This window comes from Lemur catta, chromosome 1, assembly GCF_020740605.2.
Source record: "Lemur catta isolate mLemCat1 chromosome 1, mLemCat1.pri, whole genome shotgun sequence".
In the NCBI taxonomy this organism is placed as follows: domain Eukaryota; kingdom Metazoa; phylum Chordata; class Mammalia; order Primates; family Lemuridae; genus Lemur; species Lemur catta.
The window spans coordinates 240,374,717-240,399,383 of NC_059128.1; the positions used below are offsets into that span (position 1 = coordinate 240,374,717).

The 24,667-nt window shown below is 36.7% G+C and overlaps 1 protein-coding gene across 1 annotated transcript in view; it reads left to right on the forward strand.

Annotated features, from left to right (window-relative positions):
- Positions 1 to 23,084, forward strand: part of ZBTB11 (zinc finger and BTB domain containing 11) — a 29,266-nt gene extending 6,182 nt beyond the window's left edge. Inside the window, exons 2-11 of the mRNA XM_045540379.1 lie at positions 1,017 to 1,252; positions 1,936 to 2,167; positions 12,605 to 13,437; positions 13,673 to 13,849; positions 15,009 to 15,254; positions 16,879 to 17,023; positions 17,711 to 17,828; positions 20,005 to 20,163; positions 20,273 to 20,448; positions 20,893 to 23,084. Of these exons, the coding sequence (XP_045396335.1) occupies positions 1,017 to 1,252; positions 1,936 to 2,167; positions 12,605 to 13,437; positions 13,673 to 13,849; positions 15,009 to 15,254; positions 16,879 to 17,023; positions 17,711 to 17,828; positions 20,005 to 20,163; positions 20,273 to 20,448; positions 20,893 to 21,410 (2,840 nt within the window). The 3' untranslated portion in view covers positions 21,411 to 23,084. The remainder of the gene's footprint in view (positions 1 to 1,016; positions 1,253 to 1,935; positions 2,168 to 12,604; positions 13,438 to 13,672; positions 13,850 to 15,008; positions 15,255 to 16,878; positions 17,024 to 17,710; positions 17,829 to 20,004; positions 20,164 to 20,272; positions 20,449 to 20,892) is intronic.
- The last annotated feature ends 1,583 nt before the right edge of the window (positions 23,085 to 24,667 follow it).

Sequence of the window (24,667 nt, forward strand, 5' to 3'; positions counted from 1 at the left end):
AGCTTGGCTTCACCTTTTTTCATCTGCAATTCAGGTTAAAGAGCAGTATCCCTCTGGGACATGCTGTTCTTTGGGAGAAGAGACAAAGATCAGAGAATGGGTTGAAACACCCTTAAGACTTATGTTCAGGCCGGGCGCAGTGGCTCAGGCCTATAGTAATCCTGGCACTCTGGGAGGCCGAGGCAGAGGATCAATCGCTTGAGGTCAGGAGTTCAAGACCAGCCTGAGCAAGAGTGAGACCCCGTCTCTAGTAAAAATAGAAAGAAAATTAGCTGGACAACTAAAAAATACATAGAAAAAATTAGCCGGGCATGGTGGCACATGCCTGTAGTCCCAGCTACTTGGGAGGCTGAGACAGGAGGATTGCTTGAGCCCAGGAGTTTGAGGTTGCTGTGAGCTAAGCTGAAGCCACGGCACTCTAGCCCAGGCAACAGAGTGAGACTGTCTCAAAAAAAAAAGAAAGAAAATTAAATCAAAAACAGTTGAATATTGGCAGTTTCATATGGTTTCTATTGTATGAATACTTTTCATCTCATACGTAAAAGAGTGGGGCTATCTAATCATCTTATGGTAGGGGAAATGAATAACTAGGAAGCAACAACAAAACAGTGTACCTCAGTGTGGAAATGAATCATCATTTATAACCTTACATCTTTGAAAATATATCTTACATTCTAAAGAACTCACTCCACATACAACAGTGGTCCCCAACCTTTTTGGTACCAGGGACCAGTTTCATGGAAGACAGTTTTTCCACAGGTTGGAGGGGGTTAGGGGGTGGAGCCCTACAGCCCAGTCCCTAACAGACTTTGCACCACCCAGAGGTTGAAGACCACAGCTTTACAGGACATAAGTGTGTCTGCACATAGATACTTGAACATACATTAGCGTATACAGACTAAATAATGCTATAATATATTTTTCAATTTTTTAATTTACTTTAAGATGCCATATTCTTCAGTTTTCCATTAGGAACAGTATTATATGTAAATTGATAATTTTTATTTTCATTGTAGGTATATTAAAACAAGTCAAAGATTATATTAAACAGTGTAGCAAATGCCAGGAGAAACTGGATCGCTCCCGTCCAATATCAGATGCTTCAGAAATGTTGGAAGAATTGGGACTAGACCTTGAATCTGGAGAAGAAAGTAATGAATCAGAAGATGACCTGAGCAACTTTACTTCACCTCCAACTACAGCCTCCAAGCCTTCAAAAAAGAAGCCAGTATCCAGACATGAACTTGTATTTGTAAGTGGTACTTTCCATTCAGCTTTAACGATTGTCGCTATTAGTGTACTAGTATTTGCGGTCTTGATGACTTTTATTTTTCTCAGACCATTAAGACTGCTTGACTATTGGCAATGACATTGAAGATTTAAGCAGGTATAGACCTGAAGTAGCTCTTATTGAATCAGACAAAATGGATAATGTAGTATGTTGTTATATAAGCTATACTGCCACTTCATTTATCATACATGTTCCTGTTATTTTCTTCAGAATGAAGTTAGTTACCTGTTGGTTTATTGTTAATTATTCCTCCTCCTTTCTTTTGTAATGATGTATTGGTGCAAGTGAACAGAATACATTTCTAGAAGCAGTCTCTAGATCATGCAGCAAGATAAAGTTAATCTGGCTAATTCTTTGTTTTTTGCCTGCTTTAGTTGCATACATCATCACATTGCTGACCGGTAAGGATAGACAGCCAGAAGTGAGATACAGGTTTTCATTAGGTCAAGTAGAGTGAACATGGCAGAAAAAAGTAGGGACAACATATCTTTTTATTTAAATACACAGGTAACAAAGAATATCAGATTATTTCTTCATATCTGTTCAAAGGGAATCCTGTGGCGTGTCTTGTTTCAAAGTCTGTTAAGGGTAAAAAATACAGATGATATATACTACAATTCTTGATCTCAAACTTCTTTTGGTAGGTTGACACCAAAGGAGTGGTAAGACGTACTTCTCCAAAACATTGTCAGGCTGTCTTAAAACAGCTGAATGAACAGAGACTTTCCAACCAGTTCTGTGATGTTACTTTGTTAATTGAAGGAGAAGAGTACAAAGCTCATAAATCTGTTTTGTCAGCTAATAGCGAATATTTTCGAGATCTTTTTATTGAGAAAGGAGCTGTTTCCAGTCATGAGGCTGTGGTGGATCTTTCTGGTAAGAATTTTCTATTACTCTTGCTTTTTGGTTATAACTACATTCTAGAAGGGGTGTCTTCCAAAGTCAGAATTTATGCTAAAGTATGAGAAGCCCTCTTATAGCAGCAAACTAAGCTCAACTAAAAAGGTTCTTTTTAGCAGGGTTTCCATGGGAGAGTTATGGAAAAGACTGTCATTTCTTCTGTTATAGCAGAAAAATTATTTCTGGGATATAAACTGTTAGAAGTGGTTTGAGAGAAGTCCACAACTGCATCAGTGTGGTTACACTGAATGAATATAATATTTAAAAGTTGAGTGTTTAGGCTAGGTGCAATGACGCATGCCTGTGGTCCCAGCTACTCAGGAGTCTGAGACAGAAGAATCTCTTGAAGTCAGGAATTCTAGACTGTTGTGTGCAATGATCATACCAGTGAATAGCCACTGCCCTCCAGCCTGGGGAACATAATGAGATCCTATCTCTAAAAATAAATATAAATAAATAAAAATTGGTTGTGTGTTGTTTTTGTTTAAGATTAAGCATTAGAATTCATTAAGTTCAATAATCAAACTGTCAATGTAGAACAATCAAAATTCCAGGTGAGTTTTTTTGTTATTACTGTAAATGAATAGTTTGACTTTTCTTTTGGCCTCATTAGAATTTATATATTGGCTTATGAGTCAACAAATGACAATTTAGTTAGAATTAAAATAAGTAACTCACACATTTTCTCATAATATAAATTTGATGTAATCTTTGAATTACTGACGTCACTTTGTGAAATGTTTTCATTTTCCCAAACAGAAAAGTGACTTTACCTGGATGTATAAATACTTAATCATTTAACCACAGAACCCTTTATTTTTTAAGCTCACCTCTTCTGCAAAGACAAATATATACGTTTTTCTTTAGCTTTATGTTTATAGGAAGTCATAGCTTTCTCTCTATGAAGAATATTTATTAAACATACACTGTGTGCAAGGAATTAGCCTAAGCTCTGGGGATACATTGGTGAGCAAAAACTTTTTGTAGCTTAGAGTTGTATTACATTCTAGATCAGTGGTATTTTTTTCTGGGTTTGGTAACACAGAGGAGAAAATATGTCTTATACTGAGCCACCTGAATAGTAAAACTCATCACAGGTATAGTCGTTTGATGTGTTAGCTTTGGAATTTTTTTCCCCTATAGTTCATGCATCTGAAGCAGAAAGAGAGAGCATAAATGTTGCTGTTTTCTAGCTTAACAGCTTATAGCAAATGAAAAGAAATAGCTGTCTGAAATAACGGCAGCACAGCATTCTAATATCCCAACAAAATACTTCATTTATTCTTCCTTCTATGTGCTTATTGTTATGTATTGTTCAGCAAATATGCTGTAAGCCAATCACAGGTGAAAAAGACATTATTTTTAGAATATGTTTGATTTAAATATTAAGTATTTGTAAAATATACGTGAAGTATAAAAAACAAGGATATAACGTATGTCTGTTTTTTAATTTTCCAGTTAATGTAGTTGAATTCATCACTATTTTCCTTTTTGTTGTTTATGCTCAAAAAATTCTTCCCTGCCCCAAATCATAAAGATATTTTTATAGTTTGTCTCTTTAAAGTTTTATAGTTTTTGTTTTACATTTAATTTTTAATCTATTTGGAATTTACTTTTGTTGGTGTGAGATAAGTGTTCAGTTTCATTTTTCTTGTGTCAATCATTACTTGTCTTAGAACCATGTAGTGAAAACTTCATCGTCTTCCCACCCATGGACCATGCTCATTCTGTTACAAAAGACTTCTGTTTGTCTCTTCCTCCACTATTACCATTTGTTCTTGATTCCTTTAGCATTATAATAATAAGGAAAGTTGCCCACCTTTTATTATTCAGGTGGGTCATAGCTATTCATAACCCTTTGCTCTTACATATAAACTAAAATCAGCTTGTTGACTTCTAAAGAAAAATGCATTTTGATAGGGATTACATTGAATTAATAAACTTTTAGAGATTTATCTGTAAAAGTCTTACATGTCTTTTGTTAGATTTATCCCAAGGTGCTTTATACGTTTTGGTACTATTACGATTTTCTTCCTTCTTAAAATTGTATAATTTCTAATTTATTTTTGGTATATACTCATTGCATATACAGTAATATTACTTAATTCCGTTATCCATTCAAACATTTATCTATAGATTCTTTATCATTTTCTGCATAAAACAAATATATTATCTGCAAATAGTAATGGTTTTGTTTCTCCCTTTCCAATCCTTATATTTTGATCGTTTGTTCTTGCTTTACAGTGCTGGCCAGGACCTCAAAAAAAAAAAAAGGCAATTGAGTAGAAATGGTAATAGAGGGTTCACTTATCCCTAGTTCTGAAGAAGATGCTTTTTTTTTTTTTTCTATTCAAACCAGTATGTTATTTGGTAAAATTTAGCATTAAGGAAATTCCCTCTGAAATGGATGTTGACTTCTCACATAATTTTTCTGTATCACTTGAGACCGTCTTTATTTTTCTCCTTCTGTTAATGTAGGAAATTACATTGATTTTTTTTAATGTTAAGCCACTCTGTCATTCCTGAGATAAATCCAGTTTAGTCATGATGTATCCCATTGTATAAGTTACCATTTGGTTTGCTAATATAGTTTAGAATGTTTGCATCTGCAGTCATGAGTAGTTTTCCTTTTTCACATTGTTTCTGTCTGATTTTGATGAGTTCCAGACTTGTAAAATGTGTGTTCCCGCTAATTGTTGTGTACACTAAAATAGTTACTCTAAGATTGGAATTATTTGTTTCTTGAACGTGTGGTAGAATTGTGGCTAAAATTGCCTGGACTTGTAGTAGACTTTGGGGTAAGATTTTTAACTACTACTTTAAAAAGTTTAAAGGTTATGGAATTGTTCAGATTTTCTATTCTATCTTAATTTATAGGAAGCTATATTTTTGTAGGAATTTGTCCATTTCATCTAGATTTTCAAGTTTATTGGCACAAAATTTTTCATATTGTCCTCTTCTAAATGTCTCCAGTAACTGTAGATATATTTCTTTTATTCTTGATAATTATAATGAAAAAATTCTTATTTTTTAAATCTTTCTTACTAGAGGTTTACAGACATTTTTTTTAGTCCTGCTAAAGCAGGAGTTAGCAAACTACAGCACCTGTTTTTGTAAATGAAGTTTTATTGGAACACAGCTGCACCCATTCATTTACATGTCATGTGTGGCTGCTTTTGAGCTTACAGAGGCAGAATTGAATAGTTGCATCACAAGCTATATGATCCACACAGCATAAAATATTTGGTCTCTGGCTTTTTACAGAAAAACTTTCCTGAACCCTATGCAAAAGCATAACTTTTTTTAATATTAAAAACCTATTATGCAAATGCAGTCCAAGATTTTATTTAAATCATTGATTGAGGAAACCAGTACGATGTTAAAACTGCTTCTAATAGAATTTTAAAGAAAATAGTTATGTTTTTTGGCCAAAGGAATATTTAAATGAATTTATTAACAGCTGTAAAACTGACTAATATCCTGGGATAATAGATTGTAAGTTTGGGGGTTATCTTTTCTACTCTGTTAGAAATAACTTCTCAGTTGTTCAGAGTTCATTTGCATTTGCTATTAGTTTTCTATAAGTTAATTTTTACATAGTGATAAAATACTCAATAGAAGGCAGTCAGTGGTGTCTACTCAGCACTAGTCTTAATGGACATCTGATAATTCTTTTTATGGATTATTAAGCTTTAATTAATTTTTCTTGACTGTCTTTTTAAAGAACAAATATTGTTTTCTTTCGTTAATTTCTGCTCTTTATTATCTTCCTCCTACTTTATTTGGACAAACTTTTTTTTTTTTTCCCTGTGAGTATAATGCAATTTAAGAATCCAGGCTTGGCCGGGCGCGGTGGCTCACGCCTGTAATCCTAGCACTCTGGGAGGCCGAGGCAGGTGGATTGCTCAAGGTCAGGAGTTCGAGACCAGCCTCAGCAAGAGCGAGACCCTGTCTCTACTAAAAATAGAAAAAAATGATCTGGACTGTTAAAAATATATAGAAAAAATTAGCCGGGCATGGTGGCGCATGCCTGTAGTCCCAGCTACTGGGGAGGCTGAGGCAGTAGGATCGCTTAAGCCCAGGAGTTTGAGGTTGCTGTGAGCTGGGCTGACGCCACGGCACTCACTCTAGCCTGGGCAACAGAGTGAGACTCTGTCTCAAAAAAAAAAAAAACACCTCCGGGCTCGGTGGCTCAAGCCTGTAATCCTAGCCCTCTGGGAGGCCGAGGTGGGTGGATAGCTGGAGGTCAGGAGTTCAAGACCAGCCTGAGCAAGACCCCGTCTCTACTAAAAATAGAAATAAAAAAAATTATCTGGACAGCTAAAAATATGTATAGAAAAAATTAGCCGGGCATGGTGGCGCATGCCTGTAGTCCCAGCTACTCGGGAGGCTGAGGCAGTAGGATCGCTTAAGCCCAGGAGTTTGAGGTTGCTGTGAGCTAGGCTGACGCCACGGCACTCACTCTAGCCCGGGCAACAAAGTGAGACTCTGTCTCAAAAAAAAAAGAATTCAGGCTTATAAATTTTACTGGGATGCACTCTTCAGTATTAGATGAAGCTTGTTTACTGTTAATTCTTCTATTTACTGATTATTTTCTGTGCTTGATCTATCAGTTACTGAGGGGGAGGTGCTTCTGAATATTAACTAGTGTGATATATTTATCTATTTTTCAGAGTTTCTTCAATTTTTGTTTGATGTATCTTGAGGCTATGTTATTATATGCTTATACATTTAGAATTATGGCTTTATGATAAAACATCCCTTACCATGATGTAGTGACCCTCTTTAGTGATACTTTCTACTTTAAAGTCTATTTTTGGCTACTATTAATATAGCTATGTAAATAATATTTTGGCTACTATTTGCCTAGGGATATGTTTGTTTCATCTTTTATATTCAACCTCTTTGTATCTTTATGTTTTATATGTCTCCTTAAACATTGTATTTTTGGATTTTGTTTTTAATCTAGTATGAGAATCTTTGACTTCTAACTGTCCTGCATGGAAGTTGTTGGACTTACTGAATATGTGGATTGATGTCTTTCATCAGCTGAGAAAAATTCTCAGCCAAAAATTACCTATTTCAAAAATTGCCTATTTCATTCTCTCTTCTACCTTTTTTTTTATTTTTATTTTGAGACTGAGTCTTGCTCTGTCACTCCAGCTGGAGTGCAGTGGCATCGTCATAGCTCACTGCTGTAAGGCTGGTGGCGGGCACCCCTCCTCTCCCTAATGGAAAAAGAAGAAGCCCACGAGACCTGCCAAGGACAATGCCTGCAAGGCCCAGCTAAGTTAAAGGACAACCACACCTGGATGGTTACCCTGATAAGAGTCTCGGTTCCTAGAGTACACACATACCACCGGCCCCTACTATTTCTCAATACCCACGCTAAAACTGCAAGGGACAATTCCTTGCTCTCCCCACCATAAATCTTCCTGCCAAAGAGACCCCTACCCCCAGCCCTAAAAGCATATATAAACCTACTCAGACTTCTGGGCGATGCGACTTCTCAGGTCTCTCTCTCCCTCTCTCTCCCTCTCTCTCCCTCTCTCTCCCTCTCTCTCCCTCTCTCTCTCTCTCTCTCTCCCCCTCTCCTCCTCCCGGGACCCCCTTTCTTGGGATCCATTACCCCCACCCAGGAGTGCCCTAATAAAGCCTCTTTACTTATCCCTTTCAACTCTGCTCGTCTTTCTATCTCTGGCACCAGCCAATCCAAAAAACCTTACAACTGCAACCTCAAACTCCTGGGCTCAGGTGATCCTCCTTCCTCAGCCTCCTGAGTAGCTGGAACTACAGGCAAATGCCACCACACCCAGCTAATTTTTTCTATTTTTAGTAGAGATAGGGACTCACTTTTGCTCAGGCTGGTCTCGGAACTCCAGAGCTCAAGCAGTCCTCCCGCCTTGGCCTCACAGAGTGCTAGGATTACAGGCATGAGCCACTGTGACCGGCCTCTTCTACCTTGTGAAACTCAAATTAGATGGTCATTCTTGCTTTATCTTCTGTCTCTTAATTTTTATATATGTTTTTATTTCTTTGTAATTCTGGAAAATTCTGGTTACTCTAGCTATGTGTAATTTGCTATGAAATTCATCTACTGAGGTTTTTATTCCAATTTGTTTTCCATTTTTAGAGGTTTGGTTTAGTTCTTTTTTATATCTTTGGGGAGCTACTTTTTATGATTTTTGTTTACCATGTGCCACCCATTCTTTATTTTCTATACCTTATGATAACAATACTTAAAATCTTTGTAGACTTGATTTGGGCTGTTTGTTTCTTCTAGCTCTTATTATGGTGCCTTGCTGCTTCTTTTTTTTACTCTATGTATAATAAAATCGTCTTCTTTAGAACTTTGTGGAAAATCTTTGAGTCCTGGGTTAAAAATGTTTTCAGCAGGTATTTTGATTCCTTAGGTGTATCAGGGCATTACTTAATCTAGAATGACTTTAAACACTAGCTCACGGTTTGTTTCAGTGTTACAGTGCTGTATATTCAACAACCACAAAAAAACACCAAATGAAGCTTTGTTTGTGGTAATGGATATTAAGGGAAGATTTCTCCATTCTACCTTTTCTCAATGCCGTGGCACTGAGTATATTTTAAATGTTTTAAAATACATTTATTGGCCAGGTGCATCAGCTCATGCCTATATCGTAGCACTTTGGGAGGCCAAGGCAGGAGAATCTCTTGAGCTCAGGAGTTCAAGACCAGCCTGAGGCTGGGCGCGGTGGCTCATCCCTGTAATCCTAAGCACTCTGGGAGATGCCGAGGCGGGAGGATCACTCGAGGTCAGGAGTTCGAGACCAGCCTGAGCAAAAGCGAGACCCCATCTCTACTAAAAAAATAGAAAGAAATTATATGGATAACTAAAAATACACATAGAAAAAATTAGCCAAGCATGGTGGTGCATGCCTGTAGTCTTAGCTACCTGGGAGGCTGAGGCAGGAGGATTGCTTGAGCTTAGAAGTTTGAGGGTGCAGTGAGCTATGATGATGCCATTGCATTCTAGCTGGGGGTGACAGAGGGAGACTGTTGCAAAAAAAAAAAAAAATTTATGTAAGTGGGTCAATCAGGGTATCTAGTCTGCCTTACTCCTGCAAGTAAAGTCCCTGTCATAATTTTTCCATTTATGATAATTGTCCATTTCAGGATGAGGGGAGGATTTTGAAAATTCTTAAATTGTGGTTTAAAAAACATAAAGTTTATCCTCTTAACTATTTTTTTCCTTTTATTTTTAGTTGACACATAATAATCGTACATATTTATGGGGTACAGAATGGTATTTTGATACATGTCTACAGTATGTAATGATCAAATGAAGGTAATTAGGATATCTGTCACCTCAAACATTTGTCATTTCTTTGTGTTTGGAACGTTCAAAATCCTCTCCTCTAGCATTTTGAACATACACAATAGATTACTGTTAGCCATATTTACCCTACAGTGCTGTAGAGCACTATATAACCATAATTCTACTCTCTCTATTTCTGTGAGCTCAATTTTTTTAGCACCCACATATGAGTGAGAACCTGTGATATAATATTTATCTTTCTGTGCTTGACTAATTTCCTTTAACATAATGTCCTCCAAGCTTCATTCATGTTCCCACAAACGGCAAGATTTCATTGTTTTGTTATGACTGAATAGTATTCCATTGTGTATGTATGGTATATATACCACATTTTCTTTATCCATTCATCTGTTGGTGGACATTTAGGTTGGTTTATGTCTTAGCTATTGTGAATAATGCTGCAGTAAACATGGAGGTTCAGATATCTCTTTAATATGCTGATTTCCTTTCTTTTGGATAAATACCCAATATTGGGATTTCTGGATCAGATGGTAGTTCTATTTTTAGTTTTTTGAGAATGCTCCATACTGTTTTCCATAATAACTATACTAATTAACATTCCTACCAACAGTATATGAGTTCCTTAACAATTTCTTGACTATACAGTTCAATAGTAGTAACTACATTCACATTGTCATGTAATAAGTCTCTAGAACATTTTCATCTTGTAAAATTGTCTGTTTCATTTGATTAAATTGTTCTGTGGAGTGTGTGTATGTGTATATCAAAAGGTTAGAGGTAAAAGCAAAATACTGAAATTATCTGCCCATTCTCAACAGTAGGATTATAAGTGATTTTTTTTTAGTTTCTTATTTTCTTTTTGTCTTATGGTATTTTCCAGTAAACATGAGTCATATCTTTGAAAAAAAATGGTTTAAGCTATTTAAAGTGTTAGATAGAACCGTGTTAATTTTTTTCATGGGAAATATTTCTTATGACTTTGAACTTAGAAATTAAAAAGGTATTGGGCAAAAGACCAAAATACATTATTTTGTTGGTATGTGATTTTTTTTTTTTTTTTTTTTTTTTTTTTTTGAGACAGAGTCTCACTCTGTTGCCCGGGCTAGAATGAGTGCCGTGGCATCAGCCTAGCTCACAGCAACCTCAAACTCCTGGGCTCAAGCGATCCTCCTGCCTCAGCCTCCTGAGTAGCTGGGACTACAGGCATGTGCCACCATGCCCGGCTAATTTTTTCTATATATATTTTTAGCTGTCCATATAATTTCTTTCTATTTTTAGTAGAGACGCGGTCTCGCTCTTGCTCAGGCTGGTCTCGAACTCCTGAGCTCAAACAATCCACCCGCCTTGGCCTCCCAGAGTGCTAGGATTACAGGTGGAGCCACCACGCCCAGCCGGTATGTGATTTTTTTAAGAAATATTCTAGGCCAGACGCGGTGGCTCATGCCTGTAATCTTAGCACTCTGGGAGGCCAAGGTGGGCACAGATCATTTGAGCTCAGGAGTTCGACACCAGCCTGAGCAAGAGCGAGTCCCCCGTCTCTACTAAAAAATAGGAAGAAATTAGCTGGACAGCTAAAAATATATAGAAAAAATTAGTCGGGCATGGTGGTGCACTTTTGTAGTCCCAGCTACTTGGGAGGCTGAGGCAGAAGGATTGCTTGAGCCCAGGAGTTTGAGGTTGCTGTGACCCAGGCTGATGCCACGGCACTCTAGCCAGGGTGACAGAAGCAGGACTCTGCCTCAAAAAAAAGAAATATTCTTACTTACCTCAAGCTTAATTTGGTCTCATAATTTGAAGCAGGATTAATGTGGTTTTAGCCTATTTAATTATCAGCTTTCCTAGGAATGGCTGAATCAGCCATGATGATGATGTTGATGTGTGGTCCTCTCAGTTTTCAGCCTGACTTCTAACATCTCAACAGTTTAAGGCTTCTCTGTATGCTTGTTCATCCCCCATCTATCTGCCTATGTAAAAGGAACACACTTTACATAACTCTGAATCAAAACTGGAAAACATAGCAAATATGATTTTTTAAAAGGTTGCTTTGGCTCAATTATGTATTTAAAAAAAGATCTCTAAGATAAATTGTTATATGAGAAAAACAAGGTGCAGACCACCGTGGGTAATATGACACCTAGTGTAAGAAGGGGGGAGGAAGAATATTCGCTTGATTGTATAAAGAAAGTCTAGAAACCATATAAATTCCTAATATACTGGTTATACAGATAGTTTGAATTATCACTGTATAATCTCTTTTCTGATTTTTTTATCATGGGAATATTAAGAAATAGCTTTTGAAAGTAAAGCATTGAGAACTTAGAAAAGAAACTGACCTTATTTTCCCACATAAAATAAGAATACTATATACCTCATGTATATAGTAATAATTTCATTCCTTAGATCTGGGATAAGCAACTATAGCACAGTAGGCTAATCCTCCCTTCCTTCCCTTTTTGTAAAGAAAATTGTATTGGAATACAGCCACACACATTGGTGTACATCTGCTTTCCAGCTACGATGGCAGAGCTGAGTAGTTGCAAGATACCTGATGGCCTGCATTATTTATTCCCTCTTTACAGAAAAGTTTTGCCAACCTTTGTTTTAGATCTTGATTTTTTACTTTTAGTCATAGAACACTTTGTTCAATCTAATTTTTATATGGACTGCTATTAAAAAATACAGCTGTATTTACTGAAGTGAGGTTATAGGGGACAGGTTGATTGAACCCCTCCTACTCACCTGCCTCCCTCTTTTTTTTTTTTTACCCTCCATTCTCCAGCAGCTGTTTCTTGAGGGGAGTTTGAGGAACCCCCGGGGTTCTAAGGAATACAGTTTGAAAATGGCTGCCTTACAACAACTCTTGAGGTAGTAAGTCTGATATTATTTTCTATATTAGGTATTGAGAGACTTGGCTCATAAAAGTGAGTTAGTCAAGGTTTAACAAGCAACCAGTACAGAAAGCAAATCCAGGGGTGATTAACTACAGAATAAATGGTCATGTGTGCCTTTGTATTATATTTTATATTGTGATAATTCTGTATTCTTACAAGGTGTTTCTGTGGTGATTGACTTTTTTGTCCCCATTTTCTTGTTTCACATAGGTTTTTGTAAAGCAAGCTTCCTTCCTTTACTAGAATTTGCCTATACTTCTGTGCTAAGTTTTGACTTCTGTAGCATGGCTGATGTAGCCATCTTAGCTCGTCATCTTTTCATGTCAGAAGTCCTAGAGATTTGTGAAAGTGTACATAAACTAATGGAAGAAAAGCAGCTAACGGTATATAAGAAGGGCGAAGTTCAAACAGTCGCATCTACCCAGGACATACCAATACATAATGGAGATACAGCATTTCCTGTGGCTAGCAATGAGGGAACCACAACAACTTTATCTCCTCAACTTGGGGGTTGTGAATTTGTACTACTGGTAAATGGAGATTTGCCAGCAACTGAGCAGAATGGAGAGCTAGAACGACAGTCTGAGTCCCAGGTTTCTTCAGAGGCTGAAGCCACTCTGTCATCTGTAGGATGTATAACTAATTCCCTTCCTGAAATGGAGTCTATTGATTTAACAGCAAAAAACAACCAGACAGAACTAGAAACTTCAAACAGCACTGTTTCTAATATTCATCCTAAACTTTCAAAAGAGAATGTAATCAGTAGCTCTCCAGAGAACAGTGATATGGGAAATGATATATCAGCTGAGGATATCCATACTGACGACATTCCAAAACATAGGCAAAACCTTGGCCAATCTTTAAAAGATCAGGAAAATCTAGTTGCACCGACAGCAAAGACAGACGTTGGCCCTGATAATGATTCTTACAGAAGCAGGCTTCGACAGCGTTCTGTTAATGAAGGAGGGTATATCAGACTTCACAAAGGAATGGAGAAAAAGCTGCAGAAACGGAAAGCCATTCCCAAGTCAGCAGTTCAGCAGGTATGATGCAAAAAGGGTTGACCTTTGCAGTTTTAGCCTTAGATTAAAAGCATTCTATTAATGAACTTGTAGCTGTGGTGAACATTGTTTGGGAGAGGAAATGGATACAGCAACTTAATGTTTTAAATAACAATATTAATAAGATAATGTGAGTTTGAAATGTTTTATTTGACATGACTCAACTTTAAAAATCAAAATGAATGTATTTATATTCTGTTTTTTATCCCTTAATTAGGTGGCCCAGAAGTTAGTTCAAAGAGGAAAAAAGAGAAAACAGCCAAAAAGGGATGCCAAAGAGAACACTGAAGAAGCGTCCCATAAATGTGGGGAATGTGGAATGGTTTTTCAGAGACGATATGCCCTTATAATGCACACACTGAAACATGAAAGAGCTAGAGATTATAAGTGTCCAGTAAGTATCTGGAAAGCTAGTCGAAGATGGCTGTAACCTCATATAAATAGAATGCAACTTACTGCTAGGTTGTTAATCATGTCACTTGCATTCAAGACAATAGTGAAGAGAGATTGGGGATGAAGCTGTATGTACCAAGCTTAGGGAACAACCAGCCCAGGTTGCAACAGGACATCATATTTTGAAGGAGATTTCAGATAAGGTGACGTGTTTTGAATCTCCTCTCAGAAGACAACTGGGGGAAGGGTTTGATGATGAATTAGTAGTAAATACAAAGAGAAATAAGTTAATAAAAACAAAAGCAAGAAAGGAAAAAGAATCATAGTGTATCATATATGGCCCAGCTGTAACAACATTTGCATCCTAGTAATGTAACCACTGAAACCTAACAACTGAAATTGATCTAGTCAAAAATGTAACTATTTTGATTAGGGTAATGGGAATTGTTTACATACGTGCAGGGAGTAGAGCTATGAAGGAGAGAATCAACTTCATATGCACGTTACTTAGAGTTACACAGATAGGCATTGAGAGAGTCAAAAAAAAAAAGTTAACTTTAAAAGCAAAAGATGGTGGAGACGGTGAGCCAGGAGACCAGTTTTATTTATTGTTTCAAAAAATAGGTTTTGTAGATAGTGAGCATATATTCCTTTGATTTTAAAAGAACAAAAGCTTTCATAAATCCCTGGCCAACCGCAAGATAAAATCCAAGGACCATCACAGTCTTACCTGTCTACTTTTTCCAACCCCTATTTCTGCTCCACCTAACAACTGTTATGCTTACACTAATAATACTACTGATAGTATTATTCTTTGTCTGTGTCCTTTTCCTTTAAGATACAATTCAAGCCCCAAACTTGTTAATGATACCTAATGTTGCCTTTCCTCATTGCTCTGATTATCCCTCTTCTTAAATATTTCATCTTTTTACATATAAATCCTGTGCTGTAATTAGATCTTAGGCCTCTCTAGAGTACGGCCTTAGTCATACCCCTTCCATTTCTATAATCTGGTACCTAGTATATTGTCTTTTACATAGTATGTGTTTATTGATTTTTATAATTATAACAGAAATGGAAAATTGAAATGAGTCAAATTTCACTTAACGTTTTGTAATGAAAATACATTTAGACAGAATTTTGTTTACTTTTTCTTTTAGTTGTGTAAAAAACAGTTTCAGTACAGTGCCTCCTTACGAGCACACCTTATTCGACATGCCAGGAAAGATGCACCCAGTTCATCCTCATCCAATTCCACATCTAATGAGGCATCAGGAACATCATCTGAGAAGGGCCGAACCAAACGAGAATTTATATGTTCCATATGTGGAAGGACATTACCTAAATTATATTCTCTTCGAATACATATGTTAAAGCACACAGGTGTAAAGCCACATGCATGCCAGGTAAAGCCATAATGTTTATTTCTGTTACTTAAAGAAGACTAGAACTTAACTATGGGGATGAGAATGGTGGATAGGTATTCCAGAGTCACCCTCATCTTGTAAGATATCAGGGAAATTTGATGACTTTAGTTTGTTGCCTAGATCAAGGGTGATTTGCTATTGTGTTTAGTTTGCTCTCTGAAGTTGTAATTTGAAAGGAATCTTTATTAAGTTGTTTGTGAAACTTATTAGGGTTCAGAGGATGTACAGGGTAAGAGTAACCAATTTATCATCCTAATCATTCTTTAACCTTCAGTAGGACCAACCAGGACTGGAAAGGAACCTATGCCTTAATTTTCCTTGATCAGTAAAAGTCCTGTCTGAGCTATGTGTCCTTCTCTAGACCTGAAGATTGAGGATGGCTAAATGCCAAAATATGGCTTCTGGGTAAAGAATCCTGTGATTAGCCAGCTTTGGGCTATTTAGAACAGTGAAAAATTTCCAGGAGCACCTGTAGCCTTACGTATAAGCATGACTCACTGTTTTTATTAAACAGTTTTGAAACCAATGAGATTTTCAATATTTCTCCTTTTTCTGAAGCTTTTTATTATATAATAATAGAATATATTAGAAGGGGATGAACCCTCATGTACCCTCACCCAGCTTCAATAGTTATCAGCTCTTGGTCAGATGTATTTTATATATACTGTGACTCACTACCCTACTCCCACCCCAGTTACTCTGAAACCAAGTCCTAAGCATCATTTTATTCATAAATTTAAATACCAAGTATAAGTTCAGCCTCTGGTCTTCCAGTATAGCACTACTCAAAATGTGTGTTCCATAGAGGATAAGTACAGAAATACAGAAGCAGCATGTAGAAAGTTTCATAGCAATTTGATGTTGTCACGCTTTTTTTTTTGAGATGGGGTCTCTCCATCACCCAGGCTGGAATACAGTGGCATAGTCATAGCTCACTGCAACCTCAAACTTCTGGGCTCAAGTGATACTCTTGCCTCAGCCTCCTGAGTAGCTGGGACTACAGGCACACCCAGCTAATTATCATTTTTGTAGACACAGGATCTCACTATGGCCCAGGCTAGTCTTGAACTCCTGGCCTCAAACGATCCTCCCACCTTGGCCTCCCAAAGTGCTAGAATTACAGACATGAGCCACCTCGCCTGGCCTTGTCACAACATTTGTATCACATTTAACAAAAATTTTTCCCCAGTGGATTGGGGAAAAGAAAAAAATTCATCCTTCATCACAGTTTGAAAAGCACTGTTAGTGTAGCAGGAAATAGTATATTGTTCTAAGTTAAGCTTCTGTGTCTCTTTAAGTATAAGGTGTACTGTTTACCAGTGTCAAGGATAGCACAGCATTTATTTGTGCTATTTTGAGCTCTTCCAGTGATAACATGAATTTGTAGCAACAATATTTTTTAAGTACCGAATCAGAAGAGGGTTTAGCTTGCTAATATCCTTGACATTTGCAGTTCAAACTTTCATGTTATCATTTTGTTTATAATTTTAGTTAAATAACTAAATATTTACTTAAACTACTTTCTCTGTCTTCATTCTTCAGAAATAGCATATACCTGATCCCTTTTTGGTTTACTAAATTAAACACTTGTTTTCTGTCTTAGGTCTGTGGAAAGACTTTTATCTACAAGCATGGTCTAAAATTACATCAGAGTCTCCATCAATCACAAAAGCAGTTCCAGTGTGAACTATGTGTTAAGTCATTTGTTACTAAACGGAGTCTTCAAGAACATATGAGTATTCACACAGGTAATGAGAAATTTATATTGACATGGTTAGATTTTATATGTTATTAGCTTATTACATTGATTATGCTATAATTATATCAGAAATTGATATGCTGATATGTGTGTTCAGTTTTTTATTAATGAGACTATTTAAAGTTGCAAGGTTTTCTTAAATCTAGTTACAGCTCTGTTATTTGTATAAAAAATATTCATTGTTTTCCTCAGTATAGAAAAATGTGTACTTAATGTTAAATCATGCATAATTTAGATCCAGGCACAAAGAAATGATCATGCTTTTAAAAAGTTGAGTGGTAGGCAGATGTAAATGTCAGCATGGTAGATGGTTTAGACTTTTATTATTTTTTTGTCCCCACATACTTACTTTCAGATGCTTTAAAGCAGGAATGTGGGAATGGCCAATGAAGGGTATGTACCTGCTGTAGAACTTGTATTCATTTCTATTACTATTATAATCCATAGGCTATATAAGAATATCACATTCTTTGGGTAGCAGCCTTGGCTAGTACTATAGTTGTTGAGAAGAAAATAGGGATTTTGACATGGTTTATTGTTATTTTTAGAAGATATCTGCTAAATGTTATAGCTTCCACATTTCCTTGATAAAATAACTTCTGAAATAAGACCTTAAAGAATTCTGTTAAAAGAAGACTGATCGTTAGATTTGTGATATGTTTTTATGTTTTTATAGGAGAGTCCAAGTACCATTGCTCAGTTTGTGGAAAGTCTTTTCATAGGGGCTCTGGACTCAGCAAGCACTTCAAGAAACACCAGCCAAAGCCTGAGGTTCGAGGCTATCATTGCACCCAGTAAGTATTTAATATGTGAAGCATTCAACTAATTTCATTATGTTCTTATTCAGTTTATTTGAAAGTTTTGAAAAGAAATAAAATATTTGAAGCTAACATTAAATAGTAATTTCAATTTCATCTTGATTTTAATCAGGGTTTTTTTTTTTTTTTTTTTTTTTTTTTTGGCCTATGTGTTCCTAGTTTTTGAGATATAAACCATATACCATACACAAATCACTCATTTAGAGTGATTTTAAAAGATTTTCCAAATGGTACTTACCTGGGAGTGGGGACTGTAGGAAAGAAGAGTCCTGGCTGGGCACAGTGGCTCACACCTGTAATCCCAGCCCTCTGGGAGGCCGAGGCAGGAGGATTGTTTGAGCTCAGGAGTTCGAGACCAGCCTGAGCAATAGTAAGACCCTGTGTCTACTAAAATAGAAAAAATTAGCCAGGCATGGAGGTGCTTGCCTATAGTCCCAACTACTTGAGAGGCTGAGACAGAAGGATCACTTGAATCTAGGAATTTGAGGTTGCTGTGAGCTAGGCTGATGCCATGGCACTCTAGCCCTGGCAACAGAGTTGAGACTCTGTCTCAAAAAAAAAGAAAAAGAAGAGTCCTTTTGCCAGCCAGAGTTTCTTTGTCCCCCCTTTTCATTTTCCAAAGCCTTTTAAAATCTTCTTTATAAGTGAGATAAAATTCACATAACATAAAATTAATCATTTTTAAAATATACAATTCAGGGGTTTTTAGTAAATTCCCAGTATTGTGTAAATATCACCACTAATGCCAGAATGCCTCCAACAGTCAGCCAGACAGTTTACAGCTCTGACTTAGCCTTCACTTCCTGTTTGTGCAGATTCAGAAGGTCAGCCAGAAGTGAGAGCTTGGGGTCTTTTCAGGTCTTGAAGTCTGGGAGTCTGAGTAGATTAATGTAAACTGTGTTTAGTTTCATTAGCATTTGATTTCTCTCAGGCTCTTATGGACAAGACAATGGCAGTGGTTTAAACTTCATATGCTCTCAAATCCCAAATTGTCAAGCTTCTTTTCTGGTAGATCCTATAAAAGCCTTGAGGGTCACTCTGGTTACATCTGGAGAAGTCATTTGGTCATTCCTCGGTCAGTCACTATGGCCAAAGGAATGCTGTGCTCTGATTTACCTAGGCCTGCGTTGTTGCTTCATCCCTAGGATCAAGAGTAAAGCCTACATAGAGAATGAGAGGGGGCAATGGGATTATAAAAAGGGGATCAGATGGGGGAAGGGGAGACACAAAGATTTCCTCTATAATAACACTTGGGAACTATGGATGATTCTTTTGTTTATTTGAGACAGACAGACATGCCTCTGTACTCACTCTGTTGCCCAGGCTGGAATACAGTGGCATGATTATAGCTCACTGCAACCTCAAACTCCTGGGCTTAGGCGATCCTCTAGCCTCAGCCTCCTGAGTAACTGGAACTACAGGCACACGCCACCACACCCAGCTAACTGTTTTAAAAAAATTTTTGTATAGGCCGGGCGCGGTGGCTCACGCCTGTAATCCTAGCTCTGGGAGGCCGAGGCGGGTGGATCGCTCGAGGTCAGGAGTTCGAGACCGGCCTGAGCAAGAGTGAGACCCCCGTCTCTACTAAAAATAGAAAGAAATTATCTGGCCAACTAAAAATATATAAACAAAAAAAATTAGCCGGGCATGGTGGCTCATGCCTGTAGTCCCAGCTACTCGGGAGGCTGAGGCAGTAGGATCGCTTAAGCCCAGGAGTCTGAGGTTGCTGTGAGCTAGGCTGATGCCACGGCACTCACTCTAGCCCGGGCAACAAAGTGAGACTCTGTCTCAAAAAAAAAAAAAAAAAAAATTTTTTTTGTATAGATGGGGTCTCACCATATTACCCAAGCTGGTCTTGAACTCCTGGCCTCAAACGATCCTCTTGCCTTGGCCTCCCAAAGTGCTGGTATTACAGGCATGAACCTCCACACCCTGTCTATGCATAGCTCTCTTTAAAACATTTCTAGTGCTCTAAAGATAAAAGAACTTAAAACTCTGTAGCCTTGATGCATGACTGGAGTATTCAGGAATTCTTTTGTTTAAAATTGGGATCATCTTGTGAAGTTCTAGGAACTTAAGAACATACTGAATTCTAGGAAACCGGTATTAAAGGAATAAGATGATCCATTTGGGTAATTGAACTTTATTGCAGATGTGAAAAGAGTTTCTTTGAAGCTAGAGATCTTCGCCAACACATGAACAAACATCTTGGTGTGAAGCCATTCCGGTGCCAATTTTGTGATAAGTGCTATAGTTGGAAGAAAGATTGGTATTCCCATGTGAAGTCTCATTCAGTCACTGAGCCGTATAGGTGGGTAGATTTGAGAAGAATCTGAACTTGAGATGTATATGTATTTTGATCGATTCTTATGGCTGTGGTGATTTGGGAAAAAATAATTTGACCTTTTCCTCTATTTTAGATGTAATATATGTGGTAAAGAATTTTATGAAAAAGCTTTATTCAGAAGGCATGTAAAGAAAGCTACCCATGGGAAAAAAGGGAGAGCAAAGCAAAACCTGGAACGGGTATGTGAACAATGTGGAAGAAAGTTCACTCAGCTAAGAGAGTATAGAAGACACATGAACAACCATGAAGGTGAGTGTACTTAGTATTATATGTATCTAAACAGAATAAAAGCCAAACCAGTAGTGATTCTTCCTTCCCCAGCCCTCTTATGTTACTTGAGAAGAAATTAATTTCATATTTCTATATTAACGTCATTATACTGAACTAAATTGTTTGAAGCGTCTTGTTTCGTTACCCTAGGATTATAGGATTGCTGTGAAGAAATAATTGAAATTATGCATGGAAACTAAAATTTGTCTCTCAATAACTTCTGTCCATGGGAATGTCGTTAGGGAGATTATAGCTCAGAATCTTATTTATTCTAAGGAAAACCATTAGGTTATAAGTAAAAGATTTCCATAGTCGAGATAGAAAGACTTACGGGCTACTGTATTTTTCAAAATTTTTAAAAATTGACAATTTAAATATATTTTGGTACTTGCACCTCACCACGTGTACTTTTTTTTTTAATAGGAGTTAAGCCATTTGAGTGCTTAACATGTGGAGTAGCTTGGGCTGATGCCCGATCTCTAAAACGCCACGTGAGAACACATACTGGTGAACGGCCCTATGTCTGTCCTGTGTGTAGTGAAGCCTACATAGATGCTCGAACACTCCGGAAACATATGACTAAATTTCACAGAGACTATGTGCCTTGTAAAATTATGCTGGAAAAAGATACCCTTCAATTTCATAACCAAGGAACTCAAGTGGAGCATGCTGTTAGCATCTTAACAGCAGACATGCAGGATCAAGGAAGCAGTTGTCCTCAAGAACTTGAGACTGTGGTAGTGACAGGAGAAACTATTGAAGCTCTTGAGGCTGTTGCAGCTACTGAAGAGTGCCCATCAGTATCTACGCTTTCTGACCAAAGTATTATGCAAGTAGTTAATTATGTATTGGCACAACAGCAAGGACAGAAGCTGTCTGAAGTTGCAGAAGCCATTCAAACTGTTGAAGTAGAGGTGGCACATATTTCAGAAGCAGAATGAATATAGTAATGAAGATAAAAAGAAGTGACATCTCATGTACACTGAGCTCAGAGAACATTTGTTTACAATACCATATGACTGTCCATTGAGCGTTTACACGTCAAAGCTCTGGACTGTTTGGTGATGTAACATTTCCAAACCTTTTGTCTGGCCAATAGGTTCTGTAGAAAAGTCCATTAACTGTAAAGAAATTGAAAACAAATACATTTGATGGCAGTGGCTTATCATGATATACGTTTTATGAATTAATGTTTATTGTGACTGTACTAAATTTAAGACTGTACAGTTTCCATTTGCATTTTTACATCTTATTATATATTTTGAGTTTAAAAGGCTGCACCAGTTGGCTTTTCTTCTGTTTTTTCCTCAAAATATAGAGATTCTGTGATTTCATTTGCCCTGTTTATGGATTTAAAAAATTCTAATATAAAGCATTTCAGTAGGATGCATAGGTATGTTAACGCTTTTTAAATGCTTTAGATCTGTGATTCTTGACATACTATTTATTTTAACCCCTTTTAAGTCAGGGATTCTTTATTCTATTTTAAAGCACTTAATGAGTTACATGTTGTAATCAAGTTTGCACAATATATTTATCTATATGGGGAGCCCATAAATGAATAGCTAATTTTTAAAATGCCATTAAAATGCATGAAATGCCTATTAAAGCCTTACTATACTCTCTTCAAGGCAAGTAAATTGACCATGAGAAAAGAACACCGTTATTAAACATTGTTGATGAGAAATTTCTCCTTGATAACATAGGACAATAAAAAAGAAATCTCATTCTTTTGCTGAATGAACAAGTTAATGAACAAGTTAGGTTTGCTATGGTTTCAGTTTTTATATCATGTTTAATTGTTTAATTTTGTTGAAAAACTGCAGTTGAGAAATAGGATAGCAATATAAACATTACAGTGGTCCTGTGGATACCATATAATTGTCAAGTAATTACAGAATATTGAAATTCTTCAGTATAGCCCTCATTATAATACTTGAAGAAATTGATTATGGTCCCACCAAATTGTTGAAGATAATTTATTTTTAAAAGTTACCTGAAAACTAAATTATATTAATTTATGTGTTTGATTTTTCAATTCCCACCTCTTGAAGCAATCCAATTTTCTGGTTTTCAAAATAACCATGGGGAGATGACACATTTCTCTCTAGGAAACTACTACTCAAACTATAATCGTTAAAATTAAGCTTTTATTAGAAGCTGTTATAAGGGTATAAAATTAAAGACATAGGCAGATCACATGTAAATCATTCCTAAAGCACAAGAAAAGAAGGTGCCTTGATGTACATATATTAATTTAAATACTTATACCAGTTTACTTTAAAAATGGCTTTAAGGATAAAGAAATGTGGTAGTTGTGCATGCATTATACTTGTATATATAATATTTGCATTTGCAAATTTCCCATTGTTTTAATAGCTGTGTGGCTGACTTTCAATTTTAAGAAGTGAATTGACATACAGCCCATAACTTTAAAATGGCTGCTGGTTTATATCTTTCAGTTAGTGAAAAAGTATTTCAACCAGAATAAAATTTGCAATTGTCTTTTATGTTTCATCCTTACCATTGTTATTAGATTTAATTATTGTATAAGACCATTGATGTGTGTCATGAATATGTAAATAAAAGATGTTGAATCTTGTTTAAAAGCATAAGCTTTAGAGTTGAGCTTGCCAGTATTTTTAATTCATAAATCAGTTGCTATTATTAAGTATGTTATTAAGTTAATCCATTTTTAAAGGGAAAAGGAATTGAACACATTAAAAATAACTATTGGAGGAACACTTCATAATATAACTTCTTACTCTTAAATACAGTCTTATCACAAAATTAAATGCAGTGCAATTAACTGTCAACTTTGGATAATTTAAAGTTGTAGAATTATGTAAATTCCATGTGAAAACAAATGTTAAGAAGGTTCCAAAAATTCAGCACAGTTTTAATGTTGCCATGGGGGAAACTGTTATATTTAACTTACAACAACTCCTTTTTAGGAGAACACTCATTCTGTGGATGAGGATAAGGTGTGTGTTGCCTGATCTAAAAATATTTTTTTATTTTTTTTATTTATTTACTTACTTTTTTGAGACAGAGTCTCGCTCTGTTGCTCAGGCTAGAGTGCCGTGGCGTCAGCCTAGCTCACAGCAACCTCAAACTCCTGGGCTCAAGGAATCCTACTGCCTCAGCCTCCCGAGTAGCTGGGACTACAGGCATGTGCCATCATGCCTGGCTATATATATATTCTTAGTTGTCCAGCTAATTTCTTTCTATTTTTAGTAAAGACGGGGTCTCGCTCTTGCTCAGGCTGGTCTCAAACCAGCCTAAATATTTTTTAAAACAATAGATTTTTTTAAATTCCTTTTTGGAAACACAAAAGTGTTTTGTTACTGTCAGATGACTTCCAAAAACTGTGGGTGTCTCATGATCAAATCTGAGGGTTAGGCCAGGCACGGTGGCTCATGCCTGTAATCCTAGCACTCTGGGAGGCCGAGGTGGGAGGATCACTTGAAGTCAGGAGTTCAAGACCAGCCTGAGCAAGAGCGAGACCCCCTTCACTACTAAAAATAGAAAAAATTAGCTGGGCATGGTGGCGCATGCCTGTAGGCCCAGCTACTTGGGAGGCTGAGTTAGGAGGATCGCTTGAGCACAGGAGTTTGAGGTTGCCGTGAGCTAGGCTGACGCCATGGCACTGTAGCCTGAGCAACAGAGCGAGACTCTGTCTCAAAAAAAAAAAAATCTGAGGGTTATAAGCCCTTTGCCCACTTGTTACTGTTACTAAACAATTTGCATCAGTGCTGTTAGTCACTGAAATGCATGTATTGTCAATAGAAATGAATCAAGTAATTTTCTGACATGAATTTTAATCTGTTCATTTTATTAAAGGCCAGCAATTGTTTGCAGAATTTCACAGGTTACTTAAACTGCCAGAATTAGAGCTAATCTAAACCGTCAGGAGGTTTTTATTCTTATTGTGATCATTATAGCATTGGTATAAGCTATCTCTGCATGATGCTTTCTGTTTATGATTTTTCCTTTCAAACCTGTAATCTCCTTGAAGGTTCCTAACAGGTTTTATCTCTAATGTTTGAAATACAGTACAAGTTAGTCTTTGTCTCCTCCATTCTATAAATTTTTCCGTAATAATTTTAAGTGTGGAGCAAAAATACATAATTTCTTTAGTCATTTTAAATATGCTGTACTTATAGTCTATTATCTGAAGTAGTTTTTTGGGTGTTTT